We start from the raw sequence: 27,192 nt of genomic DNA on the forward strand, positions 1-27,192 counted from the left end.
GATAATATTTCTTCATTAATTCATTCTTGCTACTTTACTACAGATTCCTTTGCATGGGGCGAGGTTCCTCTTCCTTCTCAATCTGGTCCCCATCAATTGGAGAGAGAGCTGGTGAAGGTGGAATGTTCTGTTAGCTGTCTGACGCTCATGAAATACTAGCTAACACTCTCTTAAATGTATGAAACGACCACCATAAGGCAGGATTCCTATTAACAGACTACCAAGTATGAATGCGTGCGGTATTAGGAGAGTTAATGAAATCAGCGCAGAATTTAATCAGCAGAAGGGGCGAGGCCAGTCGATATTTACTGAAAAAAAGACAAATATAGTAGACAGAGCCTTATCCTGGCTAGTGGAGGTTCATTGCGCTAGCTCACGTCATATGATCTGCCGGCTCCTCTTCCCCTCAGTCATATCGCCCTCAAGAGTGCGAAGTACGACAGCGCTGTTCCGAGAGACATCTCAGCGCTCAACTGCAATACACGCTTCACACTCACTCTCACTGAACGAAAGCGGCAGCAACTCCGCAAATAACCCGCAGATGTCCAGCGATTTAGACGCGATGACTGGTGTGGATCCGGAGACGATTGGAGCGGCACCGTGAAGCATTATCGAGAACCTCTGGCACAGGAGGACTTCGCAATTCCCGTTTTACTGGAAAGGGCTTGGATTGGCTTATGCAGCGTGGGGAAAGTCTGAAGACATTTTCCATTGCTTATTTCTTTTAAAGTGTTAAGGGGAAATGGCACAAAACCAAATCTGATAAAAAAAACTGAAAGGCCTGTTTAGTTAAAAAATGGTTCTGTTCTTTCAGTTAGACTGCTGATCTAATATTTTTTTCTCTGATTTAAGGATCTGGATGAACTGCAATCAGATATCTAGAACATTATTCCAGAAAGGCTTACCCAAGTTTTGAAAAAAAAATTGGCATTTGTTCAGACTGCTGAAAACTGGATAGCTGTGAAGGTGTTAAATTTGACAGTTTTTAAGGGGTGTCGGCAGAGCAGATGTTGACGGGACCTGGTCTGGGGCTGTCCAAAGCGTTTCTTTTTAAAGAGGTGAGACCCCGGCACTCCGAGATCTATGAAGAGGGTTCCAAAACACTTGGCTGCAAGATGTTACATACAACTCGGGCCAGTGATTCCGGGGCCCTCCATCAGATCTGTCTACAAGTCATAGCATTATAGATTCGACTCTTTTTGCTCGCATCTGCATCAATAACTAGTGCCTGTCTGCGCGGCCGAAGATATCCTGGATTTTTTCCCTGCTAGTGTGCTCCGACTTACTGCAGTAGTTGCTTTCAGGAGCCATCACCCGCAGGTTACTATGCAATTTCAACTGATTTCTGTGGTTCTAATTTTATTAAACTGCATTGGCAGCCAAAACGCCTCCAGAGGAAGGCGCCACAGACGAAGTAAGTTTGATTTTTTTTTATTACTGCTACACCTGTTTGTTTCCTGATACGTTTATTTTCTTTATTCCCCCCAACCCTGTTCTGTATTCTGATTCTCTTTCAAATGTTGTATTAAAATTCTTCGAGGAACTTCAATTAACTTTTCTGTCGGTGGACACCTCAATACAATGGATGTAATAATCAATAAGCGGCGTGTAATATTTAAAAGATACCCTTTTCAAACAATCTGTGCGCAATTTGTGTCCATTTGCCGCTCTCCGATCTTCCATTACGTTGAAACGAAAAAAAAGTTAGTGCAAAAAGGGGTTTTAATAATTAAAACTTTCTGTACTAAGTTTGTACAATTTACCTTTCCTTCTAAAAGGCGGGATTCCTATCACAACGAGGTCCTTGTCAATTACAGATCAGTTTCAACGCAGCGAACCAATGAGTCTGGGTGGATGTGAAACCAGCAATTCGCTAATTAAATAACCATATATAAACAACAAATTTGCGATAAAAATTGGCAGATATGCATAACAATCAAGGGGACGATGGGCTGTTATTTTGTTAGAAATGTTTAATTAAATAAAAAGTAGCTGCGTGTTGCGAATCCCTGTGTTCTTCTCCGGAAGGTTTGATGGGGTGTGAATTGCCCCAACAATCGAGACCTTGAGTACCTGAGAAGGGGAAATGTTCCCAGTCCATAGGAAAACACACATTGCCACCATCCAAATGCTAAAAGCATCCTTTCTCGTCCGATAATAGTGCGCTTTTTTAAAACAAAACTTGCAGATCAAAGGTACGGGTAATCAGTTCACCAAATTCGGACCAATAAGCGTGTACTCCTTCATCAGATGGAGGTCTGCGGCTGAGAGAGTTCTGTACTTGACACTTCGCTTATCGCCATGAGATCGCGGAGCTAATGGGCTCCAGCCTGACTGCAGAGTATTTCTGTGGTCAACGACATGTAATCTGAGACTTAGTGACAGACACTCCTCGCAGCTGGACTTCTACTAGTGCAGTGTAGAAACTGAAATAGAACATGTCTCGAACACGTTTCCATAAGATTAACATTTTTAGTCGCGATGTCAGTTTTCTTTTAGATAAAAACTAATATCAATGTTAATATGCTAAAAGATTTGACTGGACGCAATTCATTGCATTGAGGAAGATTCACAAGAAACTATTTTACATGTTTAGCAGGGTATACAAAGCATGCAATATTAATTCTTTTTAAATAAAATGGCTATAGAGATGGACGATTTTAGCTCGTCTCCACGCATGGCCAACCGAGGAATGATTGTTGTTACAGAGTTTACTAACGCTAGGAAGAAAGGGATCCTTAATGATGAAATCAGTGATTAAAATTTTCCTCACTCTTTGAGCTTCCCAGTTTTGGGGTGCAATCTTTTACGATCACATGGCCCACTTGGACACATAAACTGAGCCCCTTTCTCGTGTTGCGAATATGACACGAGAAACACCATTGTAAAATGAGCAGGCTTTAAAATATGCGTCCACTCGCGTTCACCCTCCCCCAGAGCACATATTGTTTTGTAAAAGACAGCCCATTTGGTGTGTGCACGTTATCCTAGATGTTTTCATTTTCTTTTACGTATCTTTGATCCGAGTATCTCGGAATCACGTAACTTACTCGAACGTACCTAGTTCCACGAAAGAAACAGTCCAGCATGCAATTAACAGCAAACCAGTTCCACCAGGTAATGTTTTGGGACACCTCCATCGGGCTCAGATAAGCCTCTGTGTTTAACATCAGCTAATAAATACCCTTATGTTAAAGGCCAACACTGGCAACAGTGTTATTTCTGAGAACAACCGGGCGAAAGCATAGCCAAGAGAGGCGAAGAGCTAGACCACAGAGCGTTGAATACTCAGTCCAACACTGGCGTATATAAGTAGAGATAACAAGAGGAAAGCAGGTCAAAATACAACTTTACAATTGGTTACTCAAAGTGGGAGACGGTGAACGTTTGATTCTTGATTTCAGAGGGCAGTGAATGGGGAGCACCATGAACTGACCTTGATTTCAGCGGGCAGCTATCGGAGGAAGAGAAGTTCACTGACCAAGAGAACAATAGTGAATGAAGCGAAGAGATGACATTGGACTCAATCAGTCCATCCAGAAAGAACTAGTGGGCGATGAGACTATACGCTTAAATGTGACATATGGACCAATAATCCCAGCTACACTTCAGCTGCCGTGACTCTGGCAACGTCATTCGTATTTCTATGCCATATATCCCCCAAAATAAGGCTTAGTTATGAGCACTGATCTGGAAGGGCATTACCAATCCTGTTAAAACGTTACACAAGCGAAACTATAACTCATCCCTTTACTATTGTTGCATCAGTGAACGGGACCGGTCGCTGGGGTCCTGTTTCACATTCACCGCTCGGTGTCCTGCCCACGGGCTTAGCCCAGCAGCGGCGAGTCTCGGGGGAAATTCCCTCAGAGCGAGAGCGCCTGTTGCTGCGAGTCGTCCCCGCGTACTGGCTTCGCCGGCAAACGCTGCTGGAAGGCCTGTCCTCAGCTCGTTTTCAAACATGAAACCAACACCTACTGCGACATCTTGTGTTCTAAAATGTTATTTCTAAACGTGCTTCCGCGACTGCCGAGGGGAGAGCCCTCTGTCTGGAGCATGTACAATTACCACATTATTAGCCACTCCCTGAGAAAAAACTATCCGTTCATATGGAAACCCGAAATCCCTTTAAAGCTTGTAAGAGGCGTTTTTTTAAAAATCTACTGTATCTAATTTGTCAATATAATCACAGCTCTCAGACCATTGCGATTTCGGCGAGGAAAACTTTATTTTCTCACATCTAATAGAGATTTATCTGTTATAACGGAATTTGCAGGTAATTTTAACCTTTGTATAGATAGTAGTCATTATTTAGGATCATTTTCTTGCTAGACTAGCGGGATCAAGTGAAAGACGCAACCATCACTTAACAAATAAGAAAATAAATGCGTTAAAACAATAAAAAGTCAGACAATGGGTAAACTCCTCATTCTTGTTCTGAGTAGATTAATTCCTTCGAGGTTCGACCACATTGTATCTAATTTTAGCGGAGCAGAGTAAAACAAACGTTGTATTTTATAATTTAAAGTTCAGAACACACACACACACACAGATGCTAGTTTTAAAACCTGTCCTTTATCTGCGTAGGTCATCTCACTGAAGGAAAAACTCGTAGGCACTTCTTTTCCTTTACTTGAACTAATTTTCGAAACCAAATCAAAACAAGTTTTTGAAATGCAATAGATATTTTGACCGCAAGTAGCTTCGGGCACCTTTCCTCTTTGTTATACCTGCGATTGAAGCGGGCGAGGGATACCCTCCTTAGAAACCGCTCTCCCAATACAGCTCTCATCTAATCTTGTGGGAGTTTACTGGCGGGCGGTCGTTCAGCGGTCTTCTGGTGCTTCGATTGGAGAACGCTGCAGGTTTACTAGTTCCTTTGATTAAAAACACAATCTTTAAAAATTCAGCAAAACAAGCGGAAAGGACTGGGTATTTACCGAAGTTTAGATGTAAGCATTGCCGTTTAATGGTTTCAGCAGTGATTAATTGGACGAGGATACCCTCCAGTCCATTAAGTGTTTAGTGACTATATGGCGGTACTTGGTCGATGTAAATATAATGAGTCTGCGAGCGTTTGAACGTTGACACACAGCAGCAAGAGATTAGCTTGGGTTTAAAAAAAGTCATTCCCAAATGGCTGAAGTACTTGATGAGGAAATTGTCTCCAATCCCATTGGATGTGCCTGACACTGAGCCGACGGGAAGATACTTGAACATCACAGCTGAGATTCAATTGTCTTCAAAAAGCACCAGGAATTGCACTGGAAACCCAACGTGTTGAGGCGTGGGAAAACGGGAACTTGGTGCCCGTCTTCTGACGCTCAGAGGCCACTTTATTACCGAATAAAGTGGCCTGTGAGTGTGCGTTCGTGGTGTTCTGCCGCTGTAGCCCATCCACTTCAAGTTGGATGTGTGCGTTCAGAGATGATCTTCTGCACGCCGCTGTTGTAAAGCCTGGTACACCACCTCACTATGTTTTAAATTTAGTTCTGTTTTTGCACTACGTATTTTAACTTAAATATTTAATATACGTACACATACTTCCTGTAGTTCATTTCTTTCTATATTTATCACGTAGTGCATTGTACTGCTGCCGCAAGATTAGCAAATTTCACGACAAAATGCCGGTGATATTAAACCTGAGTTCTTTTGAGTTACTGTCGTCTTCCTGTCAGATTGTGCCAGTCTGGACATTTTCATCTGACCTCCCTCCACAAGGCTTCCTCGCCCACAGAACTACCGCTCACTGGACGTGTTCATGCTTCTCGCACCATTCTCTGTCGAGACCCAGGACATCCGCAGTTTCTGAGATTCTCCCCGTCCCGTGCGGCACCAACATTCAGTTCACGGTCAAAGCCACTTGGATCATATTTCTTCCCCCATTCTGATGTTTGGTCATTCTTTTATGCATTGAGTTGCCGTCACAAGATTGACTGATTGCTATCTGCATTAAAGAGTGTAGGTGTACCTAATCAAGTGACCACCATACATATCAGGGACGGTCAAAAATCGTGTTTCGACTGCATGGAAAGCTAGTCGTGTGAAGTAGGCGGTTTACCTAACCTGCCATTTAGGGAGCCAACACCTTGTCCCTCCATTCAAGCTTTTAATCTGTTTCTCTATTTGAAATAGTATATTTACATTGACGCCATGTTGAGGGTGGCTGAGTAAACTTTCTTGGCTAAGGACTTCCGCGTCTGAGTGAGTGGCGTTAGACCTGCGGGCGCTCTTCACTGTAGAGTGTCCATGAAGTTTTTCCTCTGCAAGGGATGCTGTGATGGTTAGCGCCTGACAAACCCAGCACTTAGGTGTTGTCGGTATCAGAGACGGGTGTTTGAAAAATATTCCAAGATAATGCCCATCTTCTTTCGGCAAGATAGCGCACATTTTCTGGTTATCTAAATAGGGCGCTTTGGCCTAATAACGTTTAGTATCATCGATATGACTGTATGTCGTGAATTTTTTTGCTTTGTGCAAAACACAAAAAAAATACATAAAAAATAAACAAGTAATGCAAAAAGAGCAAAAAAAAATAGCGAGGCAGTGTTCAGGCGTTGATTAATTGTCCGTTCAGAAATTTGATAGCTGGAGGGGGTCCTGAAACACTTGAGTGTGTGTTTTCTGGCTCCTGTACCTGCTCCTTGGTAGTAATCAGAACACGTCCTGGGAGATGGGGCCCTTAGTGATAGATGCCGCCTAGTTGAGGCATCGCCTTTTAAAACTGTTCTCATCTTCAAAGCAATGATGTAGAGATAAGCAGCCTCGGGGTGGCACCCCACCTGCACCAGCCCGGAATCTTACTTCAGCCTTCCATCCCCGTACATTTAGCAACAAGAAGCTCGTTTTTGGTTCGAGTGCGGGGCCTAATTCAGATGCGTTCATTTACAAACATGTGTAAACAGGAATGAAAGGCCGATTAATGAAAAGGCACATTCTCATGTCACAGGGGGAAAAAAAATCTAAGGAGCCGAACTCTATACCCACAGCTGGTTTGGTTGTTTAGAAGGAAACGTTTAACGCGTTTTGTTTTTATTTTCTTACAACTAACTTTCGGTGACATATTTGATAACTAACTTTCGGTGACATATTTGATAACTAACTTTCGGTGACATATTTGATAACTAACTTTGTTCAGATGCTATTAGTAATCCGCCCTGCAGAAGCACGGATTATTTAATGAGTGTAAAATTCCATATTGATCTACCCCCCCCCCCCCACTCACTATCCACAAGAACTTTCCCCGTGGGAAAGCCATTTTCAGCCTTTTCAAAACACAACAGTTGTAATACATTGTCGTATTTCTTCGTTATGTTGCGTTTTGATCCGCTTATTGCCTCCTCTGACATTTTGGACGATAAAAGTGATTCATAGCGTTCCTCCTCGAGCCCTGGGATGGTGGGGTCCAAACACAACAACAGTTCTTATTACAATAACAACATTGATTTTTTTTTACGCACAAGCTGGACAGACAATCTCTGTGGTCCTCTGGGCGACGTGCAGGATTTATATCGATAAACAAGCCTGCAATATTAACAACATGGTTTTATTCGCTCAAAAATGGGCTTTGGTTTAGATAAATTAATGTTGAAAGAGCGAGTAAAGCACACAACATCCTGAGCAGAACTAGTATGAAGGAGAACATGTCTATTCATTGGTAACACAAATAAATTTGGTGAATCCCACTGCGGCCTGCACCATCTAACGTCCTGGGCCGAAGAATGTGTGTTTCAATTTGAACCCTGCTTACAAGCTTTCTCTCACAGGCTTCTTCCAAAGGGATAGCCACATGGAGTTCCTATTGGGTTAGAAAAGGTGATCCTGACTCAGATGCCGTAACTTTGGCATTGTTACCACATTATCGATATCATTTTCGCCTATGAGGTAATTTTAGTGCCAATGTGCACTTCAACCAACAACGTAAAGGTATATAAACACAAGATGCTATAAATTCAGAGTAACGCACAGAAAAGTGCTGGAGGAACCAAGCAGGTCAGTCAGCATCCATGGCGGGGAATAAACAGGCGACGTTATGGGAAGAAAGGGGGAAGCAGCCAGAACCAGAAGGTGAGAGAGGGGTAAAGTATGTGTGTGGGGGACGGGGACGGGTTGTCAAGTGAGAAGCTCCGACGTGATGAGTGGCTGAGGAAGCAAGAATCTGATAGGAGGGAAGAGTGGACGATGGGAGAAAGCCAAGGCGGGAGGGATGATCAGTCTTCTCCTGTTAATGTAAATTTATCGACGGGTCAAAATTGAGACAGCAAGCACAGTGTTTAAACTGTTATTGTTGTGCTTACATTGCTCTCAGTAATAAATACACGTGAATCGCACCATTTTGCAAACAGTGTTGGTGCTTTAAACAACGTCTGCTCTCTGTTGGAACTCGGCAATATAAATATGATGGGTCCGCAGAGACCTGGACCCACAAACCGTTTGCTCACTCTGCGCGTTCACTTCCAGATATTCTCCGACGCGTCGCATGAAATACCCAGAACAATCGGCCTATTTAAGTATGTCTAAGGTTATCCTGAAAAAGGGATTTTGGCTGTATACGCCAAGTAACTCCTACCGCAGGGGAACGGGAGAGCCTCGCGACAGGGAAAATGATGGACATTTAATACCAATTTATCTCAAGAAATCGGTTGTCACTGTGCAATTAAGCGTGGGTAGAGATGGTCGCAAACGGCAGTGAATTTGAGACTGTGCATAAAGAACACCACCTAAATGCGCCTGATCAACTGCCTCCAGTTTAAACCTGAACGAAAATCAATACAAGCTTCCAGATTTGCTAAGATATAACTTGTCATTTTTTTTACGCCGAGACGAACTGGGAAATACGGGTCTGAAACCTTTTACAGAGTTCACTCAAGTGAGCGGCGTGAGACCCCTGCAGGAAGCCAGTGAAAGTTGCTTGAGGTTAGAGCCGAGGAACCCCGGTGTGTAGTAATAAGGTCCTGAAGACACGTTGGCTCTGGATTTGAGGCGTAATGAATTTACGCCTGGGTTTTTTCTGGTCAAGAATATTGTAACAAGTGCCGAATTCTCCGTGGAGCTTTCTCTGCCATTCAATAGGACCATCTCGGCTTCAGCTCCGATTTCTGGGCTGTTCCCCATAACCCTTGACCCCCAATAAACTATCCTTGAATACATTCAATGATTTGGCATCCATAACTCTGAGATAGAGAATTGCAAAGATTCAGGACACTGCAAGAAGTAGTTCCTCCTCATCTCCAGTTTAAATGGACCAACACCTTATTCTGCCCCTAGTTTTAAATTTTACCACTAGAGGAAACATCCTCCCAGCAGCCTTTCAAAGTCTGGGCAAACCCATATCTAAGCCTGTGGTATGTAAGCATAATGAAAGAATTTATTTCTCTATAAGCACTGTGTGAGATAGTTCCTACTGGCCTTGGGCAAAGTGAAAGTTTAATTTTCCTGGTGTTTTATCACATCCTCTGTTTCCTGAACTACAGATCTTGCATGACAGGACAAGAGGCTATTTACAAACTCCATAATTATTCCAGTGGAAATTTATGACCAGCCATTTAAAATGATATGGAGTGCCAGCTTTAAGATTCTCCTTCAGCAGGTTATCTTGGCCCCTCTCTTTGTAGACCACCAAAAGCTGTAAAATTATACTCAGTGGCCGCTTTATTATCAAATCTCAGGAGATCAGCAATTTCTGAGACACTCAAGCCACCCCATCTGCACCAACTATCAATGCAAGATCAAAGTCGCTGAGATCACATTTCTTCCCTGTTCTGATGTTTGGTCTGAACAGCAATTGAACTTCTTGAACATGTCTGCACGCTTTTATGCCTTGAGTTGATACCACCCAATTGGCTGATATTTTCATTAACCAGCAGTGTGCAAGTGTACTTAATAAAGTTGTATGTCATGAAATGTTGTTTTGTGATAGTGGTACCATTTAATACATAAAATATACTATGAATTATAATGAGAAATGAGCAGTGCAAAAAGAGCTGAAATAGTGTGGTAGTGTTCATGGCTTCATTGTCTGTTCAGAAATCTGATAGTGGAGGGGAAGAAGCTGTTCCTAAAATGTTGAGTGTGTGGCTTCAGCCTCCTGTACTCACTCTCTGATGGTAGTAATGAGAAGAGGCTATGTTCTGGATGATAGGGGTACTTAATGATGAGTGCTGCCCTTTTGAGGCAATGCCTTTTGAAGATGATTGGCTGAGCAGGCGCACAGCTGTACCCAATAAAGTGGCCACTTAGTCCGTGTGCCAAGGTCCAACAAGGCTGCATTACAAAAATGTTGAATATCCGTTTGTTATTCAATATTGAAAATTTGTCTCTTTGCATTGTATTTCCTGAGGTGCTACATTATATTTAACTGAATTTTTTATTTGGAAGTTGATGATCCCAGGAGCCAGTTCTAAAAAAACAAACTGAACCAACAGGCCAATGAGATTCATTGCATTGAGTTTCTGAACCAAAAGTTTTATTTTGGCTTTAATTTCCATTTCATTCTTGGGTCAATCTCTGAATTATCCAAAGGATTCAGGGTTCAAAGTACATTTACTATCAAGGTATGTATGCAGTGTACAACCCTACAAATAGTCACAAAACAAAGAAGAAACATGGAACCAACCTGTTCAAAGGAAAGCATCAAACATGAACCCCCCTGCCGCCACGCACAAAAGTAGTGCAAACAGCATCAAAAAATGAGCAAAAACGCAGAACATAAAACTCAAAATCAAAAGGCATATTTCAGTACAGTTCATGTAATTCAAAATAAATTTCAAATGAATAGACCAGATAATTATCTTGAAATAATTATAAATATAAAGGAAAACCAGAAAGATTGCAAACTTCAAAATATTTTACATCTTAAATTCTGCATGTATTTTCACTACAGAAAAATCTGATAACATCTTAAGATACGGTTTGGAGCTACTGGTGTGAAGAATGACTGTAACCATTGAAGTGTTTTCCTCTCGTTTTCTGTTCATTTCTATTTCATCAAAACCCCAAATGCCACACTCAGCCAATGGCTCCCTTGAGGTCAACAGCAGTCACAAATCACAATTCTGATGTGTTGATATCTGTAATTGACTGATCCTGCTGAAGCCCAATGTGCACCATGAGCAAATTACTGAAAAGTGAATTCATCTTGATAGCATTGCCAAAACACTCATTGGGGATAATTGTATGGTAATTATTTGGATTTGCCCAGTCCTTTGTGAAACTTCAGCAGTTTCCACATTACAGCAAGAAACAGATTCTTCAGGCCACGATGTTAGAAACATCAAAACATAGAAAACCTACAGTACAATACAGGCCCTTCGGCCCACAAAGCTGTGCCAAACTTTTCCCTACCCTAGAAATTACTAAAGTTACCCATAACCCTCTATTTTTATTGTGTTAAGCTACTCAAGCTCATAGTCATATGCCTAACTAAACTTATGCCCTTATATTCCCTTATGCCAACACAGGGTAAATATCCCCCCATTCTCTGCATATTCATGTGTCTTTCTATTCTTACAATACCTCTATTGTGTTTGCCTCCACTACCGCTCCTGACAGTGCATTCCAGGCGCCTACCACTCCTCCGCACATCTCCTTTAAGCTTACACTTTCTGTCCTTTAAATACATACATATAATGCATACATTTAAATGTATTAGACATTTTGATGCTGGGGAAAAATACCTATTTCATCTGTGCCTCTCCTTAATCTCAAATTTTATCAGGTCTCCACAGCCTCTGCCACTCAAATTTTCCAACCTCTCCTTACAGCATATGCCCTCTAATCCTGGTAGCATTCTGTAACCCTCTGCACCTGCTCCAAACCTTTCACATGCTTTCCAGGACTAAGTGCAATATTCTACGTGCAGCCTAATCAGAGTTTTGTAAGATGTGAAATAGATGCCAGCGTTGTGAATTGTGGACTGCAAGTCCCTTAAAAATTGCAGCCGAAATGCCTGATTTAAAGATTATTGAAAATGTTGCTCTATGGTCATTCAGTAAATATTTATGACAGAGATAAGACATTTTCATACACAGTTCTTGTTTTGTGTTAGAGTAACAACAGTAATTCTGTTGGATATTTTGAAGCCCATCTTGCCAAAGTGGGGGAATGATTAAATGGATGTATTAGAGGAAACATCAGCAGATAACTAACTATTGTTTGTTTTAATGATTTGTGTAACTTTTCTATGTAATCTAATTAGGATATTTGCAACCCCATCTCCTTTATGTCACCAAGATTACCTAGCTCTGTGTCCATAACTTCAACTGTCTCTACCCATCTTCCATTCATCTGCTGCTGACGACTCTAGTTTTAATTGCACCCAAGCTCAATGGGCTGTGATGTGAATTAACTATTTTTGAAAACATAAATAACCTCTAGACTCATAAGAACAACAAAGTTTGGGCTAGAAATGTCCTTATCACTTCACTAAGATCACGTAGAGTCATAGAGCCCTGCAGCACAGATACAGGCCCTTCAGCCCATGTAGTCCATTCTAAACTGTTATTCTGCCTCATCCCATTGACTTGCACCTGGACCATAGCCTTCCATACCCCCATGTACTTATTCAAACATCGAACCTGCATCCACCACTTCCTCCGATACCCACACCAGCTTTTATTTCACCTTTCACCCTTTTATGACTTATAGTTCTACTTTCATCCAGCCTCCATGGGGAAAAAACTGTTTACATTAGCCCTGTCTATACCCCTCACCCTTCAAAGATCACATCTAATCCTTGACTTTATATATGCTTCCACCCAGTTTTTAAACTCCACGCTTGCCTGTGCATCCTTTATTCAATCTCAACATTGAATGTACGCAAGCATTAAGGCCTCACAGGCAAAATACTCGAAGAATTCACAACCATCTGAGTGAATCCATTTCCTCCTCTGGTCTTTAATGGCTAACCACCGATCTTCAGACTTTGCCCCTGGTTCTAGACTTTCCAGCCAGGGGCGCCAACTTTGCAATGATGGCCATGCCAACTTTCTTGGGGATCTTCAGTTAAATTCTTTTCATCTCTAAAAGGGCCATAATAATACGTCCTCAAAAGCAACCCCATTCATTTCTGGAATGAAGCTTCATGGTATGAAGGCAAATGCATTTCTTTCAGTAGGTAGGGTGAACTGCAGTTGTTTACACCAAATGTGGTCTTACCAAAGATTATACAATTGCAGCAAAACGACCTTATTCATTAATCACACCTTTTGTAATAAAGACTAAAATAATATTTACATTCAAAATTGCTCATTGTATCTACATGTTAATTATGTTTGTGTACTAAATCCTTTTGAGAACCATATTTCGTTCTGTTTCTATTTAAATAAGAACCTCACATTTACACTGTGCTATAATTGCCTCCATTACTTAATATCTTACATTGGATCTCAGCCCAATATCAGGTTAGTTTTAGAACTCACACTCCTGCTTTCAGATTAAAGCATGGCCTAATTATTCCTAACCCTATCCAGCCTTATAAACTTGCAAGATCTTTGTAATCCCGCCATGGTAGTAGTTGGTAATTGGTTCATTACTGTCACATGAGGTACAGTGAAGAACTTTGTCTTGCATGCCTTCCATACAGATTATTTCATGAAATCAGTACATCAAGGCAGAATAAGGGAAAACGGTAATAGAAAGCAATTTGCTGTGTTACAGTTACAGAGGAAGTGCAGTGCAAAGAGACAATAAGCTACAAACTCATGTCAGAGTACATTGCAAGGCCAAGGGTCCAGTTGATCATACAAGAAGTCTGTTCAACAGTTTTATAACAGAAGGTTAGAAACTGTCCTGAGCCTGGTGGTACATGATTTCAGGCTTTTGTATCCTCTACCCAGTGGGAGGGAGGAGACAAGAGAATGTCTGGGGTTTTATGTTGGTTGCATTACCAAGGCAACAAGAAGTGAAGACAGAGTCCATGGAGGAGTGGCTAATTTTCTAGATGTATGGAGTTGTCTTCACCACTCTTTGCAGTTATGTTGATCTTGGGGCAGAGCAATTGCCATGCCAAGCAATGATGTATCTGGATAGGATGCTATATCTATGGTGCACCTATAAAAATTGGTCATTGGGGACATGCGAAATTTCTGTTAGCTTCCTAAGGAAGTAGAAACACAGGTGTGCTTTCTTGGCCCTATTTCCTCTATGGCACTTACCTTGTTACACTTGGGCATTGACATATCCTTAATTGTCATTAATCTAGAATTTCAGATAGTTCCTTTTATTCCTAAGCCCTAGCTCTGGAAGTCCTCTCAATATGATTCTCTTTTTAAAACATGCTAATTATAATCTCTCACGCAGTTTTTGATCATCATTGCTCAATGCCAATGTTTCTTTCTTGGTGATACTCTTGTTAAACACATTGACATGGTACTAACAAAGGTTCAATGTAGGTGTTTTCTTATTCATTCACTCATGCTGATAGACCAACAAATTCTTCCCCTATAATTAAATGCCCCTTAAGCTGAGTGGCTTTTGAGGACATGGGAACTTATTTGGTCTGGAATCACAAATAGTCCAGAATTGTAAAGTTGTTAGAGAATCTTCTCCAAATAACATAAGAAGTTTTTACAACAATGTGTTAGCTTCAAGGTCTCCAGTATTGATTTTAGTTATTAATTCAATATTTATTTAATTATTTGAACTTCAATTCTCCTTCTAACCACCCACCATTGTGGAAGTTGAACTCTTGCCTCAGAGTTAACAGTTATGCTTTTGGACATTAGTCTAGTAACTTATTTAGCATCTTACTATTCTGAAAATTGTATGGTTTGTCACTCAACGGCAATAATAGTTGAGTGCAATTGTATGCAGTGCTATATTGAATGTATTTTTGCACAGTGAAAGCAAAGCTTAGCAGCATTAGTACTCAGTGAAGAATATTTCAATAAAAAAAATAAAGGTGAAGGTGACCTACGACTTTTAAAGTTAATTAATGCTAAGCATAATTAACTAATGAAGAGCAAAAGCCAATTAAACCAACAGATAAGTTCCATAGCAAACTCATTAGAATGCAAGTCATGGTAATATTGTTCAATGCTCAGCTTGAGAATAATATTCATTTCTGGTTAGCAAGACAACGGGGAAATATTCCAGGAAAAATTAAAAATATCTGTCTCATCAGGATATTCACATGCTGGAGACAATCGTAGGAAGCGACATAAACAGATCCCTAGAGTTAAATAGCTGTTACGAAGATGAAAGGCCAGGATAGTCTGGACTTCCTAGCACAGTAAGGATAAAATGAAGAGCTAATCTTACAATATGATCATTCAAATGCAAAATATTCAAATAACTTGTAAGCACATATTCAAGACAGACATCAGATAATTTTTTTTCCATGAAGAATGATTAAGATATAGAATGACATAGTCCAAGTAGTGGAAGTGAGTACAGTGGAATAGTAACACAGACACCATGATGTAAAATATAAAGAACTTCAGACAGGTATATGACATTCTGTTGGTCTACTTCAGCCATAGTTGCAAACTAAACAGCAGAATAGACCAGTTCACAGGGGGTGTTTACAGGACTGGAGGGAATGAGATAACTTTCACACAGAAGATGGAGGGTATATGGAATGAACTACCAAAGGAAGGTGTAGAGGTGGGTACAGTTACAACGTTTAAAAGATATTTGAGCTGGTACGTGGATAGAAAAGCTCAAGTGGGGCATGCTCAAACACAGGCATATGGGATGAGCTCAGATAGATACATTGGTCAGCATACACATGCTGGGCTATTTCCACGTTGTATAACTTTATATATTAATGTTTTAGGACTACCAATCTACCACTACGTAGTTATTAATAGCTATTCATCACATTCGCAAAGAATGATAACTAATAAACTGATAAAGGTTGATTATAAATTATAATAAGTTAAACATTTTGACGGTGTTAGTAGCCAGTAAGATAATTATTGTTATTTCTTTCCAGTGAATACAGGTGTGAGCCAAAATTGCCCAAAAGGGTGCGACCAATGTTCTGATTTTAATGGATGTCTGTCATGTAAACCCAGACTTTTCTTTTCTCTGGAGAGAAATGGGATGAAGCAGACTGGAGTTTGTCTCTCTTCTTGTCCAAGTGGATATTATGGAGTCCGAACACCAGAAATGAACACATGTGCACGTAAGTGTAAAGAAAATGAATACCAGGAATGACCATTGTGTCATTTACCTCAACTGCTCTTTCCCCAGAACCAAAAAAATTATCCATGCAATGAGATGGCATTTGGATTACACTAACAGATGAGTTTTGAGAAAGTGGACTGCAGATGCTTTGTCTATCTATACAAGTGATAACTGTTATAGATGAAAAGATTTTAACTGCATTTCAGCTCCCTTCATGCATTGTTAAAGTGTCAGCAAAACACTTAATCCTGGATTAAGAGTTCAGAGGATTGACAGGGTGCAAAGGAGATGGCATTTACCCATACCTTCTACTTTCTGAGAATTTCTGCAAAGTAATTACTAAAAATGTAAACCTTTCAAATTCAGCAGCATCACTGCCCACTGTGACAATGCTGAAAAAAAACCTTCAGAAGAATAGAGTCTGCATTTCAAAGCACAGAGGGTTGATTTATCAGCACCCAGTTTAGAAATACTTCACTTACTTTTAACAAAGCCACTTTAGTTAAATTTTGTTTTTATTCTATTAGTCTGACCATTCTTGTTACAGAAACAGAAACTGGGAGATATTCAGCAGGTCGGACAGCATTTATGGAGATAGAAATGCGAACTGTTTCTCTATTCTCAACATCTAGCTTACCTGCTGAATATCTTTAGCATTTTCTCTTCCTTGGGTTTCAGATATATCAGCATTTGCAGCTTTTAGCATTTCAGTGGCCATTTTCTATGTCTAGAGCAGCACCATGAACGATGGAAGCAATGAAACCCAGCCCAGCACAGATATTCCCAATGGATCAAATTAAATCTCTGTAGACCTGATCATGAGTAATAATGGACAATTAAATAGTTAACAAGAGGTGGATACTCTGAGAAATCTTCAAACTCAACAACAGTGCGGCCCAGAATGTATGTGCAAAGGAAAATACTGAAGCATTTGCAACTATCCGGCCTATCAGGTGAATGACCCATCACAGCTACATCCTGAAATCCCTGTCACTAGAGAAACCATTCTCCAACCAAACTGATTCATTCTGTGCAGTGAGAGTGGGAGAACATTTAGGCATGGACTGATAAATGCCAATTAACATACTCCAACAGGAGATAACCCAACCACCTATCCTTGGATTTGGTGGTATGACAACTGTTGTGTCACCACTGGTGAGAAATTCAACTAGATATCTACATAAATACAAAGGATGCAAAAGCGCATTTGGTTTTCAGTTGATAAAGAGCTAGTTGGGGTTTTACTTCCCAACTTTCCACACCACACTCTAATGCAGTGTAAGGTGGTAATGCACCTTAAGTTGGACTGCCGGTTGCCACTAAAAGTCAGAAGAAGAAGAAGAAGAGGATGGGTATCTTGTTAATGAGCAACTCACCTCCTGACAGCCTCAGGTTTTCCACCGTCTACCAGGCACAAAATCAGAGATATGATAGAATATTCTCCACTTGTGAGTTGTATCTCTTGCCCTCAGAACTACCAGTAGTGGCATCTTAAACGAGAAATATGACTAAAAACATTTTATGAGCTAAGTTGTGGTATACTATTACCACAAACAATGAAGAAGCGAGCGGAGGCAAAGCTGATCTGAAGGATCGGCCAAGCCGGTGTTTTGCAAAGTCAGGGTGCAACGCGCTCGAGGCCATTTCAGGGACAGAGATGGAGTTGGAGCGAGCAATTTGAAGAAGAGTCAAGCCGCAGAAGTTTTGGTGCACCTAAACTGGGTGTGAGGTTGGATCACTGAAAGTGCCGAGCCAATTTGCAGAAGTCAAGATCAGCTTCAAGTTGGACGATGAGGTCTTAGGACATGGGGCACAACCCGCTGTTCAAACAATTTAAACGATAGATAGGCTGGATTCCACAGATAGGCTGGAAAGGCAGGGTGCCGGGACCGGAGACTGATTTTCCTCTCTCTCCCACAATGTTCACTCTTTCTGCGGTGCTAAGGCCGCGAGTCTGCTCCTGCTGCTGTGCGCTTCGCGGTGGCTTGCCCCGCTGTATGACGAACTGTATGACGCTGAGGCTTTGGGCCGACTCTGGCTGCTCCGGGGATGCGGGTGTCTGGACTCAACTTTGTTTGGAATGCTGTTGTTTGCGTGACTTGTGGGGTTTTTTCCTCTTTTGGTTGTGCATTGGGTGTTGGCCTTTCTTTTTTTCGTAATTGATTTCTTTCAGGTTTCTTGACTTTGTGGCTGTTTGAAAGCAGTCAAGAATTTCAAGGTTGCGTAATTTATACATGCTCTGTACCTTGAATCCTTTGACTGTGACTCCAAAAAGAACTCAAGCAGCTCAGTACAATCCAGAGCGAAGCAGCCCTCTTGATTGGTACACGTTGAATCCATCTAGACTAGTGGTCACCAATCTTTTTAAGCCCAAGATCCCCTACCTTGGCCTTAGTGAAAGGCAAGATCGACTCCAAATCGATTAGTTACACGCATGCGCACCGGGGCAGAAAAGACTGGAAGTAAAACCCCGCAACCCGGACGTAGAAGTAAGGTATGAACACCAGGGGTCACCACCCGTTTTTTTGCACCACGGACCGGTTTAATATTGACAATATTCTTATGGACCAGCCGATGGTGGGGGGTGTTAAATGCGACCAGAATACAGCGATACTTGAAGCAGGACCCTTATGTCCAGTCTATTCCGCAAATTAGTTTATGTTGCTCTCAGCTGCTGTCCAGCTTGCTCACGTTTTTTCTGCTGGAAAAATACTCAACGGGTTTGTCTTTAAGTGCAGGGTGCTTGGACTCAGGGTACTGAAGCAGTTTTGAGGGCTTCATTGCCTCATTAGACAGCCTCCGGGCCCAAGCTCCAGCCTTCCGCCCGCCCGCCGCCAGCCACCTTGGCCAGGTGCAGCTGTTCCAGTGCCGGGGCCACGGTGGTCACAGTCTGGAGAGAGCAACCGACTGAGCGAGGAGTGTGACAGGGCGCACGTCCGCTCCCCCTTGTTGGATTAATCGGCCGACAAAAGTTTGTTTCACTAGATCGCAGCGAGGTAGCTGCTCCGCTACTTATGAAACCCTGAGCCTGAATTAGGTCGACTGTGAATATTTTAGCACCGGGTTCCCCACGAACATTCGGTGTGCTAAACAGGTTCAGAGGCCGCGCCCATCTGTCCGTGCTCCAGGCCAGTAGTAATGGCACTTCTCACCGGCCACTTCGTGCGGCCAGTTACCCGAGACTAACCAGAGATCCCTGACGCGCTTGGGTAATGACCTCACGTGTATTCAAGTTCAACAGTGGCCGTGACAGGGAATGAGGAAAGGTGCAGCTGACTCATATCATTTCCTCGCAGCCTGGTGGCTGGGGACCACTGAAGTACACTGTGTAGTGCGGGGGGAGCTACACATGTGCGCACTGGGCAGAAAGAACGGAACTAAAATCCCACAACCCGGAAACAATCTGTCAACAGTTTTTTTTTGTATTTATTTTTCTTTCTTTTTCGGGATCTACTGGGAAAGTCTCATAGATTGACGGGTTGGCGACCACTAATCTAGACTTTCATAGGGGGTGGCACAGTAGCCTAGTAGTTAGTGCACCATCAACGATAGGGATTCAACTCTCTGCCCGCACTGTAAGAAGTTTGTATACACTCCAGTGACAGCGTGGGTGTGCCCCACCCATGAGCTGTCCATACCTGCAATGTCAAGGGTAGGGAGTTCCAGGATTTTGTCATAGCAGTGAAGGAGGAACACTAATATATTTCTATGTATTGTGTGTGAGCTGGAGATGAACTTGATATTCCCATGCTTACACACAACACTTAAAAGTGCATTGGTGTTCATCCATCATTGCTGTGGCTAAATCCTGGAGCTCCCTCCCCAAGAGCAATGTGGGAGATGCTTCATCAGAAGGGCTGCAGTGATTAAGAAGGTACCACCACCTTCTCAAGAATGTACAAGTGGGACAAGAAGTGCTGGTATTGCTGATGATGCCCTGATCCCCAAAATGAAGCAAAAAACACGACTTTTTCAATCAGTCTTCAATCATCACTTTCTCCGTTATAGTCCACCAGCTCTTTAGTTGGTGAGCCCATAATCCAGAGCACCTAGATGATTCAGCCTGTGGATGCAGAAACACCTCCATGGTTGTGTTCCTCCTGCTCTTGCAAGAGAGATGGAAGTGATCAAAGCAGGAAGACCCATGTGTATGATGTGCCTGCAATGATTGAATAGCTGGAAATGCGTTTAAAGAGTAATACGCGTGATCTGTATTGTGAATGTTGAAATAAGAGGATGAGTGTAGCAAAGTAGCTCTTAATGGAACTTCAGGGTTTGTTTCCACTGACATTTGACCAAGTCCTTGGAGCATTGGCAGGCATATTGGTCACCTCAACCTTTCATCGCATGGTGTCCTTCTGGACCCCAAACATGCAGCATATTTGTCAATGTGATGATCAGAAGATCTACGTACGACAATGTTATCGAGTGCTAGTTCCAGGGTCTGCACTTGTCAAAGCTTCTCCAAATCACCAATGCCTCTTAGTAGTCTTAGAATTCACCGCTCATCTTGCCTTTGAAAGGTATAGGCCTGACATACACAGATTAGTTTTAGATGTGTCACAAGTCAACTAAAATTAATTGTGCTTCATGGGAAAGTCTTTATACAAGCTGCGCACATGAAAATAACAGAATATCACTGCTGGAATAAGTTGGCTCAGATCTTTAATACAATGGATAAATCAAAGAATGCATAAGTTATGCAACCTCAAAATTTGTTTGCTTACAGGCAGTCACAAAGCAAGGACCCAATTAAAACATTATGTTCAACCCCCAGTGGCCACAGAGAAAGAAAAAAAAGCACAAAACAAATCATGCAAACAATAGAAGTGAGCAGCAACAGCAAAATTCCGAACCAAATTGAGTCCTTGGATCCAAGTCCCCGGAGTAGGCCCAAAGCCTCTGTATTCAATTCATCATATTAGCAGGGCAAATCACCGCAATGTTTGCAGTCACGAAGTACAGCAGCTGGGGGCAGTCTGACCGGCCTTAGTGTCATGAAGAGAGGAGCCCCCAGACTATCTGGGCCAGCGTCTAAATGGTCCGAACCTTGCACTAGGAACTGGGCCCCACAACAGCAAATTGCTCAAGGCCTAGATTTTGCTGCAGGAGAAGCCTTAAGTGTTAATACATTAGTATTATCCGGTAGGAATCTTAAATATTGTGCAATGCCACAGAATATTCTAGCCTGTATGTGATTTTTCAATGTTTTTAATACATAATTCAATGTACAGGAATGTGAATTCACACTGTAATGTGCTAGTAAAAATACAGATGGCCATTTCTATTATAAACAGTGACATACATTTTAACATACCTCTGCCAGCTTTGAAGTGCTGTTAATGTGCCCAGCACTTTTCTTTACAGATTTAAGTTGGCAGTTCTATTAAATAACTGGGGAATAACTGGGGACAATGGCAAGCAGTCATCTGAAGTTTAAGTGTGAGTTTCGGGAGTAGGCGATAAGTAAATAATTTATATTGCTAGATTAGATTACAACATTGAATTTAGATCTTGGTATATTTTAAACAAGAGATTAACGCTATGTGCCTATTGAGATCTCAAAGATATTAAAATGCGAACAACTGAGAAGTCTTTTCCTGATGGTTTCAATAGAGGTTTAAAGAAATTATCAACAAGATAAAACCTGCTTTTAGTGATCAGGACTTTCTTTCGACAGTGCAGTTAAACTGTAAACTTTTTTAAAACTTCACGTTATGTGATGATGTCGAAAAATGGAAGTTTTCTTATTATTCACCAAAGTAATCTTATCCCTTAAAATTCATTGTATTCTGTCTACTTGCATGTCATTTTTTGAAGCTCCTGAATTCACAGCAGTGAGTTGAGGCAGATGTTAAGTTATGAATTAATTATGCAATTTCAGAAAACTCACTCCAGTTTCTAGCCAGTGAAATCCTACAAAAATGCATTGGTATTAAATTCTCTTTGAATGTTTGTTTGAATCCAGATTCCTGGCAGCCAAAGAGAGCTATAAATAAGAAGCAAAAGGACTTAATCCCTTCCACAACCTCAGGGCATCCCAAGTACTTTACAGAAAATTATTTGTTTTTGTTTAGAGTGTGGTCAGGATTGTCATGTTGTAAAGTACAAATCGTATAATACAGTGATCTGAAATATAAACACAAAGTATTGGAAACACTGGGAAATATTGCAGCATCTGAGAAAAGAGAAGCAAAGGTTAAAAGTTTAGTGTTAATGACCTCTCACCAAACCTGAAAAAAGTTCAAATGAAAAGTCCTTAACTGGAAATACATTCAGTGGCCACTTTATAAGGTACACCTGTACAACTGCTCATTAGTGCAAATATCTAATCAGCCAATCATAAGGCATCAATTCAATGCATAAAAGTATGCAGACATGGCCAAGAGTTTCAGCTTAGACCAAACAACAGAATGGGGAAGAAATGTGATCAAAGTGACTTTGACCGTGTAATGATTGTTGTTGCCAAGCGGTGTGGTTTGAGTATCTCAGAAACTATTGATCTCCTGGGGTTTTCATGCACAACAGTCTCTAAATTTAAAAAAAAACATCCAGTTCTGGGGGTAAAAACATCTTGTTAATAAGAGAGGTCAGAAGAGAATGGCCAGACTGGTTCAAACTGACAGGAAAGTGTCATTGACTCTATTAACCACACATTACAACAACAGTGTGCAGAAGAGCATCCTTGAACGCACAACTTGTGAACTACAGAAGCAGAGGACCACAAACGTATCAGACATGCAATCAGGGGCCACTTTTATTAGACACGTCCTGTACCTGATTAAAGTGGACACTGCGTGTACAAGCTCTGTTCCAACATATATGCAGCATTTCCTTTTTGTTTTATTTCATAGTACAGCCACTTTAAAATAGAAAAATTAACCCAAGGAATTTCACAGAAACTACATAAAAATGACATCGGTCCTTTCAGAGACACCAGGACAAGGGACCAAAATATTGCTAGAAGAGGGAGTTTTTAAGGAAAATTGTAAAGCGCTGGGAGTGAAAATATTTAGGGATCCAATGTACAGTATTGAGAGTTGAAGGCATCCAGTGAAGACATCTGGAGATGTGCAGGAAGTCAGATTTGGAGGAGAGTTTAGATCTCAGGGGGATTTAGGAATGAGGGAGCCCATACAGATATAGATTGGAGAAGCCACAAAGGAATTTGAAAAAAATCAATTAGAATATTAAAATCATGCCTCAGTATGGTGTCCTCCTGTACCATGTCAGGCCCATGGGATTCTTCCTTTTTCCTTCCATAGTGAGCCCTGTTGTCTAGTTCCTTACACACATGATCACCACTTAACTGATGCATAATTTCCAGAGACAAAATTATCTCCAAATCTAATTCCTGTGGGAAAACTTATGACAGGGCTTTCCACTGTACCTGTCCCAGACATGCTTTGGCAACTTGTTGAAGAATTTGGATTATTTGTGAGTGTCCAAACCTGGAAGCAAATTCAAAAACTACTGATAAAGTAATCATACTTCTGTAATATTATCAGAAAAAATCAGTATTTTGAACATCATTGTTCTGCCAAAAATTAGATCATGAAGAACAATAAGAATTAAGTAGGTGGCTGTTTTCAGAGGAAGTCGAATCTCAGGGTTGTATACTGCATGCATACTTTAATAATAAATGTACTTTGAATCTTTGAATCTGAAAAGGCTGACAGGGCAGTAAAAATAAAAACAAATGCTGGAAAACTTACCAGATTAATTAGTATCCATGGAGATAGGAACAGAGCTTACATTTCAGGCAGGGTCCTCTGCATTACTTAGTTTATGTCTGAATTAACTTTCATCCATTCCCACATAATCCTGGCAAGATGTTACTCATATATCGCAGTAGATTCCTAACAGAGGAAAGTTTTATTCAATATCCAAAGCTATTTACATTGTGGGTCTTTCGGTTCATTTATGAAACTTCAATGTTTAAAGTGCTGTGTCAATTGTATATTTATGATCTGCAGGTTTTGTGAAACATTAGACCAAAATGGTCTCTTAAAATGTATTGCTATGAATATGCCTCATGCCATAAGAGAGATAATTCATGATAGCTTTTTCTTTATTTGTTCACCGAGTGTGGGCCTTATCAGCAAGGCCAAACCTTTCATTATTTCTGATTTTCCTGAATCAAGTAGTTTGGTGGACTGTTTTTGAGCTAATTACATTACTATGGTTGTGAGAGACCAGTCAAATATCTTTCCAGTTGCATTCATAATAAGTTTCATGGATACCAATACTGATGTTACTTTTTCTTATTCCAGAATACTTACTCCAGAAAATTGCCATTGTATAATTCTGGTATATTCCAGATCATTATTTAAATTTTCTGCAGTACTTCTAGCTACTGTAGACCAAGTACAGCATCTCTGTAAAAATATCTATTGTAAAATTCTGTCTTTATATTAATGCATGTCATGATGATTTTTCTAGGCCTACAGTTTATGTTAAATCGCCCAATCTAAAGTTATGCAGTAGTTAGTACTGCTGGCTTACAGCTCCAGGCACCGCTGTCTATGTGGAGTCTGCCCATTCTTCCCACAGCCATATAGATTTTCTCCAGTTTTCTCCCACATCTTAATATGTGCTAGTTGGTTAATTGGCCAGTGTAAATTGATTCAGCACAAGGACTGTAGATTAATTGGTTCATAAATTAATACATTTTGAATTGGTTACCATTTAAGCTGCTGAAGAATCAAAAGGGCAAAGAAGAAAGACTAAATGTTAGAGCCATGAGGAAATAGAGAAAGGGGAAGGAAATGAGACTGATGGGACTACTCCACCTAGACTGGCATGGACTCTGGGCCAAATGGCCTCAGCCTGCATTGTAATATATAGGTAAAGTTTATTAGACTTGCATGAGATCATAACTGAAAACCTAGTGCTGTCTCTCATGTTTAAATGGTTGTTTTTCAGAATGTACAGCTGACAACTGTGATACCTGCTTCAACAAAAATTTCTGCACAAAATGCAAACCAGCATTCTACTTGCATAAAGGAAAATGTTTTGATATCTGCCCTGAAGGGTTTGCCCCAAATAATCAGACAATGGAATGCACTACCACTGGTAAGCAAACAGCTACTTAATATACAAAGAAAAAGAATGACTGATGTTGTATATCAGACATAGAACAGTTACTTTCCCCAAGCAGTAAGGCTGATCAACAGCACCACCCACTACACCCCCACCACCACCACTTTATAATTTCCTGTCTGTCACCTTATATAGCCTAATATCACTTTATGGACATACAATCAATCTATGTATATAAGCTATCTTATGTATTTACATTTATTGTAGTTTTTTTTAATTATTGTCTTCTTTATCTTATCGGGTTTTTTTGTGCTGTGTCAGATCCGGAGTAGCAATTATTTTGTTTCCCTTTATACTGTGTACTGGAAGTGACATTAAGCAATCTTAAATCTTGAAAAGGTGGATGAAAAAAAATGCTCATTTGGTTTCCTGTTTTACCATCCAAGTGATAAAATGTAAAATGGCATTCATACAATCAAACGCTGTTTAACAGCTTACATCAGAGCAGAAAGAAAATATCATAGTTAATATATCATCAAACACTGAGGTCCCAAAATGAAGCTATTTGATCCTTTGTGTTTTCACTATCCAATTCATTCTATCTTTTAGCGCTAGTACTGTAGCCTTGCAGATTAATTGCCTTCAATTCCACATTCAATTTCTGTTTAAATGCAATATGTTCTGCAGCCAATGAGTTCCAGACCCCTTTAACCATTTAGCTGAAAACTATTTTCTCAGCTCCCCTTTAGTCCATAACACCAGAAGACAAGCAGAATTAGGCCATTCGGCCCTTTGAGTCTGCTCTGCCATTCCATCATGCCTGATTTATTATCCCTCACAACCCCATTCTCCTTCCTTCTCCTCATAACGTGTGACTCCCTGATTAATCAAGAAACTTTATAACCAACTTATATATACCAAACGACTCGGCCTGTACAGCCATCTGTGGCAATGAATTCCACAAATTCATCACCCTCTGGTTAAAGAATTTTTTCCTCATCTCTGTTCTAAATGGACATCCCTCAGTTCTGATACCGTGCCTTCTGGTCCTAGACTGCCCCACTATAGGGAACATCCTGTCCACCTCCACTTTATCCAGACCTTTCAATATAAGATTCACTCCTCATTGCGAGTACAGGCCCAGAGCTATCAAATGCTCCTCATATGTGAACCCTTTCAATCCTGAGATAGTTCTTGTGAACCCCCTCTGGACTCTATCCAATGCTAGCACATCTTTTCTTAGATAAAGGGCTCAGAACTACACACAGTACTCCAAGTGTGGTCTGACCAATGCCTTATAAAGCCTCAACATTACATCCTTGCTTTTATGTTCTAAAAATGAATGCTAGCACCACCAACTCAACCTGCAACTTACTTATATTAAGGGAATCTTCCACAAGGATTCCCAAGGCTCTCTGCACCTCTGATTTTTGAATTTTCTTCCCATTTAGAAAATAGTCCATGCCTTTATTCCTTCTGCCAAAGTGCACTTCCCTGAATTATATTCCATCTGCCACTTGTTTGCCCATCCCCCCATTCTGTCTAAGCTCTTCTGCGAACACTTCCTCAGCACTACCCTCTCCTCAACATTACTTTGGTGTCTTTGGCAAACCTGGCCACAAAGCTACCAATTCTTTCATTGTGAAAAGAAGCAATCCCAACACCAACCCGTGTGGTACTGGCAGCCAACCAGAAAAGTCAGATAATCCTATGCTTGCTAGCACCTTTTCTGTAATACCATGAGCTCTCAGCTGGTTGAGCAGCGTCATGTGTGACACCTTGTCAAGGGCCTTCTGAAAATATAAATTAACCACATCCACTGACTGTCTATCCTGCCTGATAGTTCCTCAAATAATTCCAATAGATTTATCAGGCAAGATTTTCCCTTAAGGAAAGTATGCTGACTTCGGCCTTCTAAGTACCCTAAAACCTCTTCCTTAATAATGGACTCCAACATCTACCCAACCACTGAAGTCAGGCTAACTGGTCTGTAATTTCCTTTCTTCTGCCTCCATTCCTTCT

At 41.0% G+C, this 27,192-nt stretch overlaps 1 protein-coding gene across 2 annotated transcripts in view; it reads left to right on the top strand.

The window, feature by feature from the left end:
* Positions 1-368: 368 nt before the first annotated feature.
* The window catches only part of rspo3 (R-spondin 3), a 108,405-nt gene continuing 81,581 nt past the window's right edge, over positions 369-27,192 (top strand). Inside the window, exons 1-3 of one of the 2 annotated variants that reach the window (XM_059981519.1) lie at positions 369-1,414; positions 15,935-16,126; positions 25,054-25,203. In XM_059981519.1, coding sequence (XP_059837502.1) covers positions 1,327-1,414; positions 15,935-16,126; positions 25,054-25,203 — 430 coding nt within the window. In that variant the 5' untranslated portion in view covers positions 369-1,326. The remainder of the gene's footprint in view (positions 1,415-15,934; positions 16,127-25,053; positions 25,204-27,192) is intronic. The other variant, XM_059981518.1, reaches the window with a different exon arrangement.

Source organism: Hypanus sabinus, chromosome 10 (assembly GCF_030144855.1).
Source record: "Hypanus sabinus isolate sHypSab1 chromosome 10, sHypSab1.hap1, whole genome shotgun sequence".
NCBI classification, from domain to species: Eukaryota; Metazoa; Chordata; class Chondrichthyes; order Myliobatiformes; family Dasyatidae; genus Hypanus; species Hypanus sabinus.